Source organism: Sander lucioperca, chromosome 15, assembly GCF_008315115.2.
Source record: "Sander lucioperca isolate FBNREF2018 chromosome 15, SLUC_FBN_1.2, whole genome shotgun sequence".
Taxonomy (NCBI): domain Eukaryota; kingdom Metazoa; phylum Chordata; class Actinopteri; order Perciformes; family Percidae; genus Sander; species Sander lucioperca.
Genome location: NC_050187.1, coordinates 21,643,705 through 21,661,537, shown reverse-complemented (window position 1 = coordinate 21,661,537; position 17,833 = coordinate 21,643,705). Strand labels below are relative to the sequence as shown.

The 17,833-nt window shown below is 39.3% G+C and overlaps 1 protein-coding gene across 1 annotated transcript; it reads right to left on the bottom strand.

Moving 5' to 3' along the window:
- Nucleotides 1-5,440: 5,440 nt before the first annotated feature.
- On the bottom strand, nucleotides 5,441-8,301 carry znf503 (zinc finger protein 503). The gene is made up of 2 exons (XM_031306706.2): nucleotides 7,710-8,301; nucleotides 5,441-7,335 (listed from the first exon to the last, which is right to left on the bottom strand). The coding sequence occupies exons 1-2, from the start codon at nucleotides 7,962-7,964 to the stop codon at nucleotides 5,908-5,910; spliced, it is 1,683 nt and encodes a 560-aa protein (XP_031162566.1). The 5' UTR covers nucleotides 7,965-8,301; the 3' UTR covers nucleotides 5,441-5,907.
- Nucleotides 8,302-17,833: the final 9,532 nt, after the last annotated feature.

The following is a 17,833-nucleotide window of genomic DNA, read 5'->3' as shown; positions in this document are numbered from 1 at the left end:
CAATAATCCATTTAAGTGTAGATGTTTCCTTAACTTAGTTATGTGATTTAGGGTTTGGGGAGAAATGATAATGTGCCATAAAACAACACCTGCATTTGTTTACAATAAAAAACTCTATGTAGTAACTGATATAGCTTTCATATAGCGCTCAATCACTAACATGCTTGTTTTGTCCTCAAGCTAACTAGTATCGTAGTAGTATGCAAATATTTTAAGATTTTAGTAAGACTGCTTAGGGCCTGTATTTCTCATTTGTTTGTGGGGTTTTTGCTTAGGTTGTGAATGACAAGTCCTGCCCAGTGATGCCAGGTCAACTTTAATAATTTTAATAAGTTGTGCCCTGTAACATTCAACACATGAATCTTCTTACTCACGACCATCTCTATGTTATTTATTTATAATAAACTATTTATAATTTGTTAAATACAGTAATTCTATATGTCATTGTAATTTGCATTATTCTATTTTCTTATCATTTTTATTGCCATGTGTGCAGGTGCAATATTTATTTCAAACCGATTTTGCTCTGTTATCAGCATTGTTATTTATTTATTTTCTTCTGCATGACAATATCTTACACAATCAAATTACATTTGTTTGCTTTTCTTTTATAAAAATTGAACATTTAAACAGAATAGAGGAGGCGATTAAGGTTTGTGCACTTCTGATAGAATGATTTGGACTTTTTCTAGCACCAATCATGGATGTAAATTGGACTACTTTACAGTTACTTTTTTTGACCAACCATCTAGTGCTGCTGTATGTGGCATATGTATTTGCAATTGATGCTAATAAGAACCTTTGGAGCTAGTAGCCATCTCACACAAAAATAATACCCCCTAAAATTACAAGTCAAAGATGAACCAGCTTTAGGGGCCTTTTGTTGCCGTCTATAATATACATATGTGTATGTCCCTTAATACAGTAACATCAACTGTAGGCTGCTGGTATAACTTGCAGACAGTCATCCAATTACATAAAAAGTAATACTTCAGTTTTTACATAAAGTCATCAATTACTTAGTGTGTTTGTTTTTTTCCAGGAGTGTGCGTTGTGGATATTCCCTGAAAGAGATTTCAAATTGAAGAGTATTGACCAATTATTAAATCTTCATCCAATACAACAGAAGACCTGAGTTTATGTAGTTAGAAAGCAAGTGAGTCATGTTACTTGGTGGCCCACACCCATGGAAATGACATCATGTACTCATACTGTCATATAAGGCCGGTGACACACCATCAGGATTTACTCATAGAAGGGAGACAACAGCAGAAGACAGCAATTTCGTGGTAGACTGAAACCTCAACCTGTCAAAAAGAACTTGGAATGCCAATGACTGTTTCAAATAATGTTGGATGACTTGGCCTTTGATAATGCACTGGGTGGCTACACACAAAGACAGATGCTGTACAATGTCTTATATTGTATTCACACAGCTTCAAACAATTACAATAACCTTGTGATTGTGTGCTGTAATGCCCTGAAGATACAGTGCTTAGGCATTGCTGATTTCAAATGAAGGCAAAAAAACCCTTTTGCAGCTCAGCTCATCCCTGACATTTCCTCTTTTTACATTTATCAGTGACAGACAACAACCTCATCAGCTTGCATACTACTCCAACACACTCCATTAAGGTGCCTGGAATAAGGGTGCATTTCCATAAAATATTCTTTGGCAGAATCAGAAAATGGGCAAATTATCTGAACACTAAAACACCCCAGCGCACTGTAGATCCCAAAGCAGACAGAAATGACCTCATTTAGGCTGTCTAAGCGCACGAAAGTGCTCACTGGTTCGAGATCTGAGTGGCACAGATAGATCAACACTGCCACTTCTCTCGCATCACCTGGATGAGCACTTTACATTTGTAAATCAATGAGGAGTGTAACCACATGTAGAAGAGCTGGGAGGGATTCCTGTCTGCCTTGGCACAGATTTTGAGAACCAAATTACCTCTATTACAGCTCTCAGTTGGAGACTGCATTCTAGGATCAATCTGTCAGAAAGGGGTGCTTTAGCATTGAGGAATATGACGTGACCAACAACAATGTTGGTTTTTTTCTAATCTCCTGCATAATAAGCAGATTTAGTACGGAATTTGCTTGAAGCAGTAGATCTGGTTACTACCACTGAGTCTTTGCTTTGTTTCATGCAGCTCACTTTATGGCTTCATTACTACAATCACAAAAGCTGTCGACACCTCAACAGCCTGGATAACCATAAGTCACACACTGAGATAATGACAGTCCGGTGTTGCAGCTAAGATGACACCTTTTTACTACAATTGGAGCGCAAAGACGTAGTTAAGATATATGTACATGTAATGTACAGTACTAGACAAGGAACATTCTATGTGGTGTATAAGTAGACATATAATCACAATGTATTGGAAAAGTAACAATCTATACTTGTAAAACATAATTGCAAGTAAGAAATATCAAGTGCCCATAAAGTAAACAGTGCAAGCAAAGCCATTATTGATAGGTTTCTTTTTCCCATCACTGAGAGCTTTTATATTGTCATCGCAGCCTGATAAAACAACCACACATACATAAAAGATAATAATCGCTCTGTGACTTATGTCTGGCATGGGGTTGAACATTATAGCCGCTTCCCCTTATTGACACAGCTGTTACACAAACTATAGACTTGCCACTGCAGACGACGGCATGTCTTTATATTGTGCCACACACCCACTAATGACAGCTTTAGTGGTGGTAATTCAGTAGGGGTTGAATATGGGGTTAGGTGTGTGTGAGTCACGTCCTGGGCTTCCCCCCCTCGCCAGATGTCCTGCCAGGTTTCCTGCAGTGTCTCTCTCTGAGGATCCAAGTATCTCCCAAGAATCTAAAATGGCTGCTTAAAGTCTTGAACATAAAACTGAAGAAGCATTTTTTTAAGATGTGTGGTTTTTCATACCTTTTACATTTTTGAGGTAGTTCAGTGACTGTGTTTTGTCCTGTTTCACTGCAGCTTGCCGCTAACATGAATGTGTATTTTTTGAGACCATCCATTATGCAAACCAGGCAGGAGCATAACTGTGAGGCAGTGGAATGAGCAATCGTCTTCATTGAGGAATGGAAAATGTTTCAATATAATCTTAATGTATGTAGTTTAATGTCTTCTTTAGTAAGACCATCAATTACAACCTCTTTAAATTGTCAATGTCTACTCCCTAAACCCCTAAAGTTACATAGTAAGTTTTTTCCTTTTATGGCTCCACCGTGCAGTTTTTGCTATTTCAGATTATATTTTTTTATTTGGAAAGGCTCTGGTGCCATGTAAAAACTCTTGACATAACACTGTTAATGTTCACTGTACCAGATTAGGCACTACACCTCACTTAAACAGCTCTTAAGGCCTGACCAGACTATTAATTTGGATAATAAGTTCCCTGTTAAATCCATGAAAAAAATATTAAACACTTTTGTAAGTAACAATCACCAAATCTTCTTAATTTCTATTTTTATTATAGTATTTGAATTATTAAATCTCTAAATGTACCATTATGCTGTGGTTTGATGTATACTTTTTGTTCTGCAGAGCTCGTGCACACCTCAGCACTTTTAGGTCTTGATGGACAGAGTGAATATGCACTTTGATATTCTTGCATATTCTAATAACCCCATGTTCTCTCTCTCCTCTGTGTCAAATCTCCACAGTGAGAGAGAGAGGGGGGGTGGGCTGGGTAGGTGGGAGGGTTGGTAATTCATGCACACATGTGCCTGCCTGTTCCTCCAGTGACAGGGCCAGGGGGAGGGGCACATGATAAATTGCCTTCCACCGGGACCCTCCGAGCACAGCCACCATGATGTGGGTAGAAATGGAAATTGCTCCCTTTCACCGTCATTACATCAGTTTAGGGCACGTGTGGGCCTTATACACACGATGAGAGGAGTCTGTTTTGTCTGAATAACCGCTGTGCGATAGACAAGGGACAGCTTAGGAGGAATTCTAAATAAATAATAATATCTGTAACACAGTTGGGTCAACAGTATGCCCAAAAGAACTGAAAGCCAAGGTAACGTTGTTAGTCGACCATAATAAGAATATAAGCTATACATGTGAAATAGACTTTATATCGCTATGTTGATTTAAAGTCATACACTGGATGATTAAACTGGCCATGTGAACTCAATTATCTACCCATGCGCCGATTTTGATTTGTAAAGGTTTCTATAAAACTCTAAAGTTCAAACATGCAGCTGGTTTTGCTTATAAATATCACAAACAAAACCAGTAGTAACAATACGTTCACTGCCGTTATCTGTGCAAGAATAATAGAAAAATAACGACATAATAGAATATGTTAATTGTTCATGTGGGATGTTATTTGTATTTAAAAATAGATATGACTTCAATGTGCCCTGGTCTTCACAAATTCAAACCACAATTTGTGAGTGTTTGTACCTGTATGAAAATCCCACAACTTTGCACAAGATCCTTATTTAATAACACATTTAGTGCTGTGTACATTATTTACAGGTGGAGAAGATTATCAAATGCATATTAAATCATAGCATCTTGGTAATGATACAATGCAATTTTTTTCTATAAACCAGTTAATGGCCTCCATGTTGAAATATCACCCTAGTGGAGCATCAGAGGCTTGCTCTCAGTCCACAGCTTCATCATAAATAAAAAAGACTAGTCGAAAACGCTTGTAAAATGTCTAGTGCATTAAACCCGAAAGCCAGCAAATTATTCAAGTCAACGTCCGTCTTTCTCTTAAGGTTGTAAAATTGATTCTTTGATTTTAAATTTTAGCTATTTAAACCACATAACTGTGCTTTTGATTTTTTTTAAACTAGGCCTACATAAAAAAAATCAGCTGTCCTTGTCCAACTTTCTTTTTCTGGCGTATTTCAGAAATTGTACTTTGCAGGTGAAGTAGCAAGTAAGCCTACACCTGTCAAATAAAATCTCAAACAACTTATTGACAAAATTGACCCACCAGCAAACTGCACCAGCAGTATGAATTATTTCATGCAGATTATTTTTTTAAAACCCGTTTAACTCTGTACACACACACACACACACACACACACACACACACACACACACACACACACACACACACACACAGTTCCCACTCTCATTTAAGTTGCATTTAATTTAAACACATGTGCTCTGATAAAAGTAAACATTTAAAGCTTAGTTAGTTATTTGGCATATAAAGTAATATAATATAAAGAAAGAAAGAAAGATGCACATTATCAGCAACTCGCCAAAATGTTTCTGATAAGACAGCAATGAATTGTTTTAAAAAGTATGACAGCCTGGAAAATATATAGGCCCATGTTGCGGAAATGATCAATGAGGTTTTATTAGCCTCATTCATTTAACAGACCCATTTTTAAAACTGTCAGTGGAATATAAATTCAACTATTATTTTACACTGAATAATGTTAATACTTCAGAAAATGAGGCACACGGAGATATGGAACAGAATTGTTTCTTATTTTTCCAGAATACATACAAAAAAATACCAATTCTCTTTCCAATGTGTACACCTGAAAAATAACGGCAATTTAAAATGTGGACAATTTCTGAAATTTAAGTAACAAACATGCATGTAAATTATTTTCTTCTCAATGAGACATTAAATAAGAACAAATACAATCATAGCAATTTCAAATTAACATCGAAATGAAGACCCCTACTTTAATTAGTACTCTAACATGTGTGTGTTTTCATTTTACCTATAGAGTTCAGTTTTAACATAATGCACTTTTTGAGTTGCTCAAATATTTTCCATTTGCAGCTATTATCGCCTGCTTTTAAGCCGACATATAAATAAATACAGTTGAAGTCCACGGATCCCGCCCATATTTAGCGCTGTTAATATAAAAGTCTTTATATTTGCATTCTTAGTACTATAAACTTTTCAAAGTCATTTTTTTCCCTCACTGGTATCCAAGCGCTGATGCTGTGGTGAGTCTCTGGCCATACAGTGCATAAGGGGAGTAGTAAGGGCCGGTGGCAGCGGGGACGGGGACAGGGCCACCGGGGTTTGGCAGGGGACTTTTGGAGTACGGGTGGTAGCGGCTGCTGAGTCCTAGCGCGTGATGCGGGCTCCTTAGAGCCAAAGTTCCGGGGCTCCCGGGGGCACCTGACGGTGGCATGTGCATATGGCAGGCCATGGCCGCTGCTGCAGCGCTGGCCAGTGATGAAGACCCGGGATAACCAGATATCAACTTCTCCGCCCCAGTAAAAGCAGTGTGAGTCCTCAGGTGATTCAGGAGCTCTTCTGATGAGGAGAAACGCTTGTCGCACGGTCCATTTGCTGACACCCAATTACAAACATGAGGGAGAGGGTCGTTGGGGAGCATGAAACCATATGGGTACAGGGGGTGTCCGGTAAACGATGGCGCCGAGGAATGAACGCCATGCATGTGGTGTGTCGGGTACATTAGTGGGTAGCTGGATTTGAGGGCGTTAGCGGCCGCTGCAGCTGCAGATTCGTGCGTGCAGGAAGCACTGGCTGCGCCCGCTAAGTGACTGGCACAATGGTAACTGAGGCAGAAAGGGTCTCTGCAAAGGCTGGCTGACATGATGGACGGTGGAGAAGCCCCAGCCAAAGGGCTGGATCCAGCCTTACTGCAGCCCAGTGAACTGGCCAGCTGTGCGTTTACCAAGCTCCCTCCGTGGGGCAGGAAGTGTTGAGGGTAACCAGCATAGGCCCCAGCCAAGCTACCTGGGTAGCTCATACCAGCAGGAGGCAAAGGGAAAACTGTCTGTCCCGGTTTGTAAGGAGAAACCGGCGCCACAAGTCCTGACCCGAGAACGGATGCGGAGGATACAGAAGTTACACATGAGGAGTCCGAGGAGGTGCTTTTAGTGCCAGGCGTCGTCTCCTGGTGTTGGTTGACCTCCACGTTAATTCCACCACAACTCACGCTTATCCTGCTGTGGCTAGTGGTGCCAGACCCATCCGTAGTGCCATTTTTATTACAATCAGACTCTTTCTTTTCATCCCTATCTCCACACTTCCCCTCTGATGGCATGGGGGACGCAGAAGTGCTGGAGTTGGGGCTGCCTGTCCGCGGCGTAAACGGCTGGCAGGTGGCGCTCGGCACTCGGAAACCAGACTTCTCTCCGCTTGAGACGCCCGAAGACGAGTCCTTCTTATCTGAAGGCTTAGAATAAGGTTTGAAGCTAGATTTGTCATCCACACCGATGTCACTCATTTTCAAAGGACCAGATTTAGATTCCTTCTCACTAGATCCATTTGATGTTACGGAGGATAATTTAGAGGAGGGTGGTGGGTCCGGTTTACCGATCTGAGAGCAGGTCTGCGCCAGCAGAGCCAACGGACTCTTCTTGGCATCAAGCTGCAAAAGAGATGACACATATATTGATAAATGCTATTTAAACGCACATCGACGGCTTTCTTTTGTGATTACAAAATGTACAACCTGAGAGAAAGCCGTTGAATATGGGCATTTGCATTTCCAAACGGAAATGTATAATTACGCACGGCTCTTCCGTGAACACAACTACAATAGTGTTGATTATTAAAAACAATCCGTGAGGCTTTACACATAAGCTAACTGTTTTAAACACCGGATTCACAGTTGGACAGGGTATATTACGGGATAACAGCTATAGGCTCCTAAAACAGTGGCACGCGAAGCACTAATAACTGAAATAGCCTACCTAACATTGTAATTATACTGACATGAAGTAATCAAAATCGTCATCTTACCTCTATAGGACTAATCGGGGTAGAAGGCAAAGGCTGCAGATACTCCGGGTGCAAAATGTGTCCCGAGCGTGCGGTAAGCATTTTCAAAACCTTGATGGGAAGTCGGTTTGCTTGCCGTAGTGGATGAGACGGGGGTGCGGAGTGGAGAAAGGGCTTGTTGATGCTCGCTGAGCTGCTATTCCGAGAACTGCTTCTTTCCCAGGCTACACAAATATCACTATTTTTCAGAAAGGACGCCGAGGGCGACGTGATCATGTCCCAATTGTCAGGAAATGAAACGGCGATGCTTTCCTCAGATTCATTAAGAAAATCAAAAAAGCATCGAGCCTCTCTCTCGGGGATAAAGGAATCGTAAAACGGCTCAATAATAAGTAATCCTGGTAGTAAAGAAGCAAGGAGCGGCAGCTGGAAGGAGACAGTGCGAGGTTATCGCAGATCCGGGGCTGAGCCTTGCACCATGAGCGCTGCGCCTTCAGTGCGTCTGTCTGCAGGTCTTCGCTCTATACTTCCGAAGTACGAACTGGTAGAAATGTTCACTTCAAAAGCAGCTGAATTAGTCCGAGATTAAAGCCTTTGCCGCCTTCCAATCAAATGGGACCCTGAGGTGATTGGAGGGTCAAGGGGATGTGACGTTCTCCTCTTTGTAAGCGCCTATTTCGACAGCTCGGGGGAGGAGATGGGCTTAAATATGTTGGTTACTGTGAACGCTTACACTATTTAAGATGTGGAGCTACGGGTTCTATGCACACCAGTCCAGGACACAGAATAGTGGGTGAATAATACAATAGATGAACAATCCCTCCACTAGCCTATTTAAATTAGAAAACATAGCCTAATTTACTCACTTTAACACCTTTCATATCATTTCGTTTAAAAGGCCTGAAATATGTCGTTGAGTTATGAGTGTGGACCTTAAATAAAACGGTAGGCTACTCAGTTTATTCCTTATTCCCCTTATTTTCTGGGTAAAGTTAAAACATATTTTGACCATTAACATATTCATCTTAGTCTAATAGGCTATTATAAACGAATGTAAGTTATGATGGCACGATATTAGGTACTAGAAACTGACATATTACGGACCTTTTCACTGCTTCCTTGCCATAAACAGCTATGAGAATATTCATTCATGAAGTTTAGGTGTAAATATGTAATTTAGAATTCTGTTGTTATCTTAAAAATATTTTTTTATTTGTCATTCCACAACACTGTAGCCCGGGAGACGCACACAGTGCGCACATTCACCACTGGGACTTTTTCTCCACTGGCAAACATAAAACCAACCATTTCAGTTTGAATTCCCTAAACAGACAAGCGTTGACAGGAATAGACCGATGTAGTGATGGAGGGATGTGAATGTCACATGTTTTCAGTATAATATACACCGCCCTTCTATTTCTATCTCCACCCCTCCGTCAAGTGTCAATTCTGCTCCACCGCAATCAATCAGTTATTTGTCAGACGCTGTCAATCCACCGCTTGATTTATGTCAGCTATTGTGGCTGATTACATGCCAGTGTGACTGAGGGGGAAAAGAACAAATGGGGAGAGAGACATTCCGCAAGAGACACTAAGTTTTCAGAGGAAATAAATCGATTCTCGAGTTAAGATTTAATTTTAAGATGCATCGACAATAGCCGAACCAGTCCAGACAATACGGGGCATAAAAAGCAAAAGCTGAGGACTAAACTCCATTCTGTCCGTTATTCAACAAAGTCTGTAACTTTTGAAGTTCTTCAAACACCTCAGAGTTGGCACACATGATTCAACTTTAATAACTTGCAGTCAGTCTAGCTCACATGTTAGCTTATTTGAAGTATAGCTGTTAGGGCTTTAAGGTGCTAAAGAGCTTATAATCGGCCGATTATGGTGTTAACAAGAAGTTTTAGGAAAAACACTGTTGCCATGAAAAAAAAGCGTGTCCTTCATTCAAAATATAAAATAACAAATACCACATGATTAATAAAATAGAAAGTTAAAATTGGCAATTTCATAATTTCATTATCCACTATTATGTAGGCCTAGCCTATTCTTCCGAAATAAATTTGCTCAAACAATCTGCAAGTAGACATTCATTTAGGAAATTATAATATGCAACATCACGCTCTCTCAAAACAGAACCCTGTCCATTTTGGCTAAACGCATCTGCTATTGTGTTGTTTAAACCTGTCATCTGCCTCGGGCACGCTGTCATCTGCAACAAGAATAACAAAGACGGGGAACAAAAAGGAAATCCAGACATTTTATATTGACGTCAGCTCGATTTTATTTACATACAATGAAAATGATTTATTTTCTTTAAGAGGTAGAACAGCGGACAGGGAGAAAGAAAAGAAGAGAAATGGTCTGTCAGGCCGTTGAGAAAAGAAGTTTAAAATGCCTTGAACTATTCACCGCTGAGATGGCTAATCAGTATTGAGGCTCCAGGGCAATCGGGCAGCTTTTCAATGCGGTTTTCCTTTCATCTCAATCGGGATGGAGGCGCTCAATTAAAAGCCTATCAGTTTGTAAGTAAATCAACGCCTATCAAAGTTGTCACATCAAACAAAACGATTATTATTGCAACCCGCCTCTGCCATTAATCTCTTTCTGTGGTAATCTGCTTGACAGGTCAACTTGGAGAGCAAGAAAACCTGGAGTGGACAGTCAAGGGGCAAAATATATATAGGCTATATATATTTATTTTTTTTGGTGGATAACAAAAAACCAACACCCTATAAATAAACAACAATGTAGGCTATTCAGTTCATAATCTGCCGCAAATGCAATTTAGGATGAACGGTAGGCTACCGTGAATAAAATAACATAAAACTAATAATGTCTCCACATGGTTAAAAAGTAAACAGTAATCAATACTGCAATAATTAAAAAAAAAAAAAGACTGTTATACAAGAGCATAAAGCCGTTTTCCTGCTACCAGTTGAAAAAAAGATTGGCTTCAGCGTATAGGCCTACACTGGTCTGCATGACTGACTACAGCTTTGTAAACTATGTATGAATAAATAAAAACAAGCAATAATTGTCTTCTCTATGAAAACATAGCCTAAGTCATCATGTGTAATTTAAATAAACAGCAGCTCCAAAATAGGCCAACCGTTTTTTTTTCTTCATTTCAATGTAAGAGTTTGTAAGAAGGGGGGACAAAGTCTAAGTCTAAATGAGCTCAGCTCTATTCCTTCAAATGTTTTCAGTGTTTTTGTCTGGCAGTAAAAGGGGGGACGTTTCACAATATGCAAAGATGTGTGATTGATAACAGGCTTGCTGTTTTCTGCAAGGGCTGTCAGTCCGTGACACAATATGTGAGTTATTAGGGCAAAGAAGGGCAACCATAAATTTTCACTGTCAGGCGAAAACCCTCTTTATTGTCCGTATGACGAATAGGCTTCTGCACCAGACACCAAAATACTCGGCATTCCCCTTAAATGGGAACACATTTTTGCGACCATAATTCATGATATTTAAATAGAAAGTTTTAATATCCCCATATATTTCATAACACTGACATGTTTATGAATCACTCTCCGCATGTAAATACAACTATTTACATCTCGTGAGGAAATATGTTGGACTTGCATGTTTACTGTGAGCTATCTGCTGGGCCGACTTCTTGCTATGAAGCGAGGAAGAAAACATTTCAATGCTGATTTATGTTTCTCTATAGCCACATAAAATAGAAATTAAACAATTTAACAACTTTCCTAATTGCACCCTCAAATCTCACCAAGCCTATTTATAATTTTAAAAAGTACTTTTTTTCATAGGCTCAGTTTGTTTTGGAGCTCTTAATTACATAAAGTTGTTATTATTTTATCTCAGTCCGTTTTCACTCTATTAATTACTTTTTTTTGCGGCAATATTACCAAAACCTTTTTTTCTTTTTAAAGAGACGCATATGCTATTATCTGCAAATATTAGTAGCCTAACAGATGAAATAGGATACAAGCTCTACATGATTATTAAAACCATTTAAGCGCATGCAAAACATTTTTCTGTAACTCCTAGGAGGAAGGACAGGTTTACAGGAAAGTCCGTGACACGACATTACCTGGAATCATTTCCTACTAAGCTCCGATGTAAAACGTCAGAGAGGTAAAAGGATAAAAAAAAAAAATAACACTGTTAACAACATTTAGACGTAGTCCTTCTGTCTAAACGAAACTTTGCATTACATATACACACCAAGCATTAATGTCAGTAAAATGTGAAGCACCGCAAAAAGAACACAGTGGAGACTGAAGCCACGCAGACTCTCGCTCTCCCTCTCTGGGCAGCTGCAGGGAGAAAGTGAGCTTTTCCGCGTATGGGAGGTCCCGCGTGACGTCACACAACATGCAGTGAAGGGTTGAGTGAAGCACAGGAACAACATGGTGTTCCCAAACTTTCTGACTCTCTCAACCAAGTGCTACTGTGACCCTCAAAATATGCAAGTTTACCTATTTTCACCTATTAGTACAGCTCCAATAGGATCAACATAGCGGTGAGGTAAGCTGCTTTAGTGTTTGGCTGCCATGTCTGCTTGCATGCATGTTCTCATGCCAGTGCAGCACATAGAGTAGTGACTGAATGACTGAATGGATGAATGAAATATAGTTTGGTGACTAAAGTCTACAGTAATCCCCAATCCACCATCTTTCAAATAAATAAAATGAAAGTTAATAGGCAGAGTGTTATACAGGAAATAAACTTGATCGAGAGTCAAGCAGGCAAACACATAAACAGACATACCACGACAGCATGCATTCATATTCCTTGTCAAAGAAATATAGCCTATATTTGCATTAAAAAAAAACTTTGACACTAATTTAGTGTGTAAGGAAAATGGCACAATGCAAGTGCATTTATTTATTCATATAAATAATATCAAACTAATTTATTTTACTTCAGAAGTTTAATAAAACAAAATTGTTACCCCCTGCCACCTGTTCTTTGACCTATAGGTGAGGTTGCAGACCAACATAGGCCTAAATGAAGATTTGTTGCATATTCTGTGGCAGCAGGGTCAAAATATGAATAGAAAGATAAGTGAAAGTCAAATACATATATTTAATAGATATGATAATTACAATTTTTGCCATTGCTCAAAGACACGTATAAGCAATTAAATAATCACCTAGTGCCCATATATCTTTATCCAGTTATCGCTACAGTCAGGGTCATTTAGGATCAAATTTTTTACATGCATACATTCATGACAAGAATGCACTCAAAACCCAGTGTATACTCACAGTGACTTTACATTTAATCTAAGACAAAAGCTAAAGCTCTTTACAGCATTTGAGAAGTACACATTGTTGCACTGTTGTACAACCATATGTGCAATACTGCAATACTGTAAATACATTTGACTATTTATTCTCTTTACTTATATGTATTTATTGTTTGTTTATCTTTAGAGTGTCTTGTACTTTTTTCCCCTATCTCTTGCTGCTGCAATAGTGTGAATTCCCCCAAGATGAATAAAGACAGCAATGTCACAAACAAATACGTGATTGGGTTCAGGGTTGGATCATTATGACAAACATAGGCTAGTGGGCGCAGAGAGCTCAGTTGGTAGAGCGGGCACCCATATATAGAGGTTTACTCCTTGATGCAGCGGGCCGGGGGTTCGACTCCGCCCTGCGGCCCTTTGCTGCGTGTCATTCCCCCCTCTCTCACCCCTTTCGTGTCTTCAGCTGTCCTGTAAAATAAAGGCCCAAAAAAACAATCTTTAAAAAAACAAACAATATAGGCTAGTTACACACCCATATTATTAATAATATCATGAGGCCAGTACCAATATATACAAAGTTGACCTGCTGTAGTTGCATGGTATCCATCAGCCTATGGACTATATAAGTGAAAGCTACCTATTACCCATGCACTATAGCAACATACAACCATCATTATTGTGCTGAGGAGTAGCTAAGCCAAGGGCGAAGCCCATTTCCTTCCAGCAAATGTATTTTACCATCATGTAAAGAGGCAGTTTGTGTCACTATGTGTGTTTCTGTCCATATATGTTGCATTTTATTTTGCATCCCATTCAAACAATTCAGACAATTAAAGCTTAAATATTATACTGGGTGGATGGGTGGACAGGAGCATTAGGTTTTTAATCAGTCACTGAATACAATATGGGTTTTACTCCTTCCACATTTGACTGCATTGCAATAGACATATTTTGTTGTCTTAGACTATTGCATTGTAACATTGAAACCAAAACGATTGCGATTGTTTAGTGATGTGGTCTGGGCCAAAAACAATCACACACATAATGTCACAATCCTTTGGTATTATGTTTAGTCTTAGAACTAAGAAATATACCATATATTCCACATAACAGGTGGCATTATTAAGTGTACACACAAGTATTAATTCCAGTGTACCCATGAAGTATAATAATAATAATTTATTAATCCCGCAAGGGGAAATTACAATGTTTTCACTCTGTTTTTATTACACACAGGCCTGAATTACACACACATGCTCAGTACCCATGCCCATGGAAAAGTGCCCCGATCAGTTGGGGGTTCGGTGCCTTGCTCAAGAGCACCTTGGCAGTGCCCAGGAGGTGAACTGGCACCTCTCCAGCTACCAGTCCACCACCATACTATGGTCCGTATAGGGACTTGAACCAGCAACCCTCCGGTTCCAACCCAACTCCCTACTGACTGAGCTACTGCCAAGTATGGACAGAGCTCCCTCCTCATAATAGAGCAGTCTGCAGATTAAACCAAAGAACTTCAAATCTCAGTTTAGGACAGTAGAAAACAAATTTATTAGAATTTGTCAACATACTGTATACATTTTTCTGTGCTGTGACCATTCTCTCCTCTTTTTTCTCATCTCTCTTAAATGGTCTATATCTTATGACATGCTAATCGCTCTGACTGTTACTCCGCAGCGCTGTAGAGATAGGTCTGGCAATGCGAGACTCTGACTGCAACTGCTGCGTTTTTTTCAGGTTTAACTATCACTGGGAAGTGGAATATTATTATTTCACTGATTAAAGTGTTAAACACCTGACTAAGGAAGCCTAAGCCTTATTTCAGACAAGCTCATCAACTGAAAGTTCAGAGAATCAGTTCTGCATTACTCACTACTGAATTAGGGAAAGATGACCCAATATACATTTGACATATTTAACTCATTGCTTCTTCAACATTGAAGCCTTCTCTCATATAAAAGTGAAACATTGTTTGAAAATACTTCCATAATGGTAAACATGAGCCATGAGCATAAATCTCACCTGGTTTGCGATGGTGGAAAGTAACTAATTACATAAAGCACTCTAGTATAGTACCATTTTAAGGTACTTACTTGAGTAATACTGCAATGGGTTAATTGCTACCCCCATTTGATGGGAAACAACACATTTGTCCCAATTTGCAGTTTTCAGATTAGTTTTTTAAATTACAACAAACAAACAAACCATCAAACAAACAGAAAAGGAAAAACCTAACAAATAAGTCCCCCAAAAAACAAAACCATAACCAACAACAACAAGCAAACAACATCTACCCCTGGCGGTAAGCGAGAATATAGCTTTTGTTTTATTTGCTAGATTCTGTCTGAGATCTATGCCTCCACCTAGCAATACGATGAAGATGAGTAGAATTTTGTTTGTCATGCTCAGAGTACTGGAAGATTATATTAAACAAAAAAACATCTTTTTTTTTTTTTTTTTCAGAAACAACGTCCCATTTACATTAAATAACCCACAAAACATATTGTCAACAGTTTTCGTAGAGGAACTATTTCTTTGGTAGAAAATAGTTTCAGTCAAAACTCTTCACAGCAAGGTCAGGTGGTGGCAGATAAGAGGCTGTCACAAAGCTGGGCAAATATGACCAAAACTAGCTCTTCATGGCTGTCACTAGGGTAAGTCTTTTCAAGATTTGTAATTTGTAAAAAAAAAAAAAAAAAAAAAAAATTAACTGACCTATGAACAAAACTTGTTTAATGGACACTGGTGGCAGCAATGAGCTCATATGGCGCTCTATAGGTATCTGAAAATATAGGCTAACGTTAGCAGGCCTAACTGGACACACAAAAAAAAGCTTTATTTTAAGTATTTCCAAGCAATATGTTTTGGGTTTACAAGACAAATTCCTTAAAAAATGGGGATTTGGGGAACAGTTTGTCAAGTGTATATCAGGAAAATCCTCAATAAACAGAGCTAAAATAGCTTCTAAGCTAACGTTGGTAAAATTGAGGCACTATATTCAGTTTCAGTCAGGAACACTCTCGTCAAAGATTTAACCACTGATTGCAACAAATGGAAATACAGTTATGCTTGGTGCTAATGGCTCTGCTCTTGATAATGCTCCCTGGACCAGCCAAGCAGCATGCTAAGCTGAGACCAAGGGGGTAAGCGAGCATCCAGAAAGTGTAGCCTACTTCCTATGGGGAGATTCTGAGGCTAACAAGCCATCACCTTCTGCTAGCATTCCATTGACTCCCCATTCATTTTGGCGTCACTTTGACAGCAAATAACTTCACATCTGAAGCGTTTAAAGACTATTTGGCCATTGTTTATTTCAAAATAAACACAACAATGTATAAAAGGCTCCATTACCTTGTATCTCATGTTACAGCCCGTAGCAGCTGTTTTTGTAAAAATAGGCTAACGATTGTGTCATAACTACGCGACTTTCTGTCGCACAATAGAGAAATTAGTCAGGAGAAGCTCGCAGGCAATCGGGGGGACGTGGAGGCATACAGCCAAGGGAGAAGCCCATAGAGAGTCCATGAAAGCATCGGAACAAAATATTTCAGCACGGTTTTGCTCCTGCTCCTACGCTCATGGACAGCTCCTACTCATGCTCTCCGTCTCTGCAAGATTCGGAATGATTCAGATTTCTCTTGGCACAGCTACCAGAAGACTTTTTCAGATTTCAGACAGGTTGCTCACGTCACATCTACATCGTCAAGCTCAGTTTGAGGCTGCGCAGCAGCTGCGCAGTACGCTCAGCCATCACTGGAAAAGTGCCTCTAATTGACTTCACTGGTCTCCGTCGAAGTCTATGGCGTCGCTTTGTCCATTTATTTCACTGTCTATGGCTGAGACAGGGAGCTCTATGCAGAAACCCCCTTAGGTACAAAAGTGAGCCAAAAGAAAGACATTGAAAACTATTTTAAATTGTGAGTCATGTTAGGACTCTGAACTTGGAAGGTGGAGGCAAAGCATTGCTTCAGCAGAGTGAAGCAGCGTCAGTGTAGCAGGGATCACTGAGGAGGGAGTCACATTTAAAAGGACCGCCTTGATGTGAGAATGGCTGTGATTGGTGTGTGTCTGATAGGAATGATAATTCAATCAGAGGGCGTATGACTTCTGTGTCCTGCATGAACTAACGCTGAGCTTAATTTAATGGACTCTTGAATTATATAATGAGACATTTATAACTTCTCTTGGTAGGCTAAGTGGTATCTCCTACCAGTGGTGGAATTTAACAAAACATTTACTCAAGTACTGTATATGTACACATTTTAGGTACTTGTACTTTACTTGAGTCTTTTCTTTTCATGCCACTTTCTACTTCTACTCCACTACATTTCAGAGAGAAATATTGTACTTTTTACTCCAATACATCTGACAGCTTTAGTTACTAGTTACTTTACCAATTAAGATTTTTGCACACAAAAAAACACTCCTTTATAAAATATGATGTACAGTATAAGTGTAAAGTAGCCTACAGCTGAAATGATTAGTCGATTAAACACTTAGTTGATTGACATAATTATTTTTGATTGTTTCCAGTTTCTAAAGTGAGGATTTTTCTGCATTGAGTAGCCTACTTTTACTTTTAATACTTTAAGTACATTTTCCTGATGCATACTTAAATAAATGCAGAACTTTTACTAGAGTAAAAAGAGTATTTTTTACAGTGTGTTATTAGTAAAGGATCTGAATACTTCTTCCACCACTGGTATCTTCGAAAAGGTGCATTACTGATGCTTTTCAACAGGTGCTGATGGTCTTATCTGGCGTTTGTTATAGCCTACAAAAAACAATTGCTTTCTTTAAAATGTAAAGGTGATTTAACTTACGTTAAACCCAATAGGTTTATTAGGCATTACTCGCTTAGTCTGCAGCAAGGAACCACTCAGATTTTACTTGTAACAAACACTGTGTTCACATGCTT

What these genes read in the sequence shown, in the direction of transcription:
- znf503 (XM_031306706.2), bottom strand. Translation starts at nt 7,964, where the DNA reads ATGATCACGTCGCCCTCGGCGTCCTTTCTGAAAAATAGTGATATTTGT. An exon ending in CCCCGATTAGTCCTATAGAG is followed by an intron (nt 7,336 to 7,709) that starts GTAAGATGACGA and finishes TCTCTTTTGCAG; the next exon opens with CTTGATGCCAAGAAGAGTCC.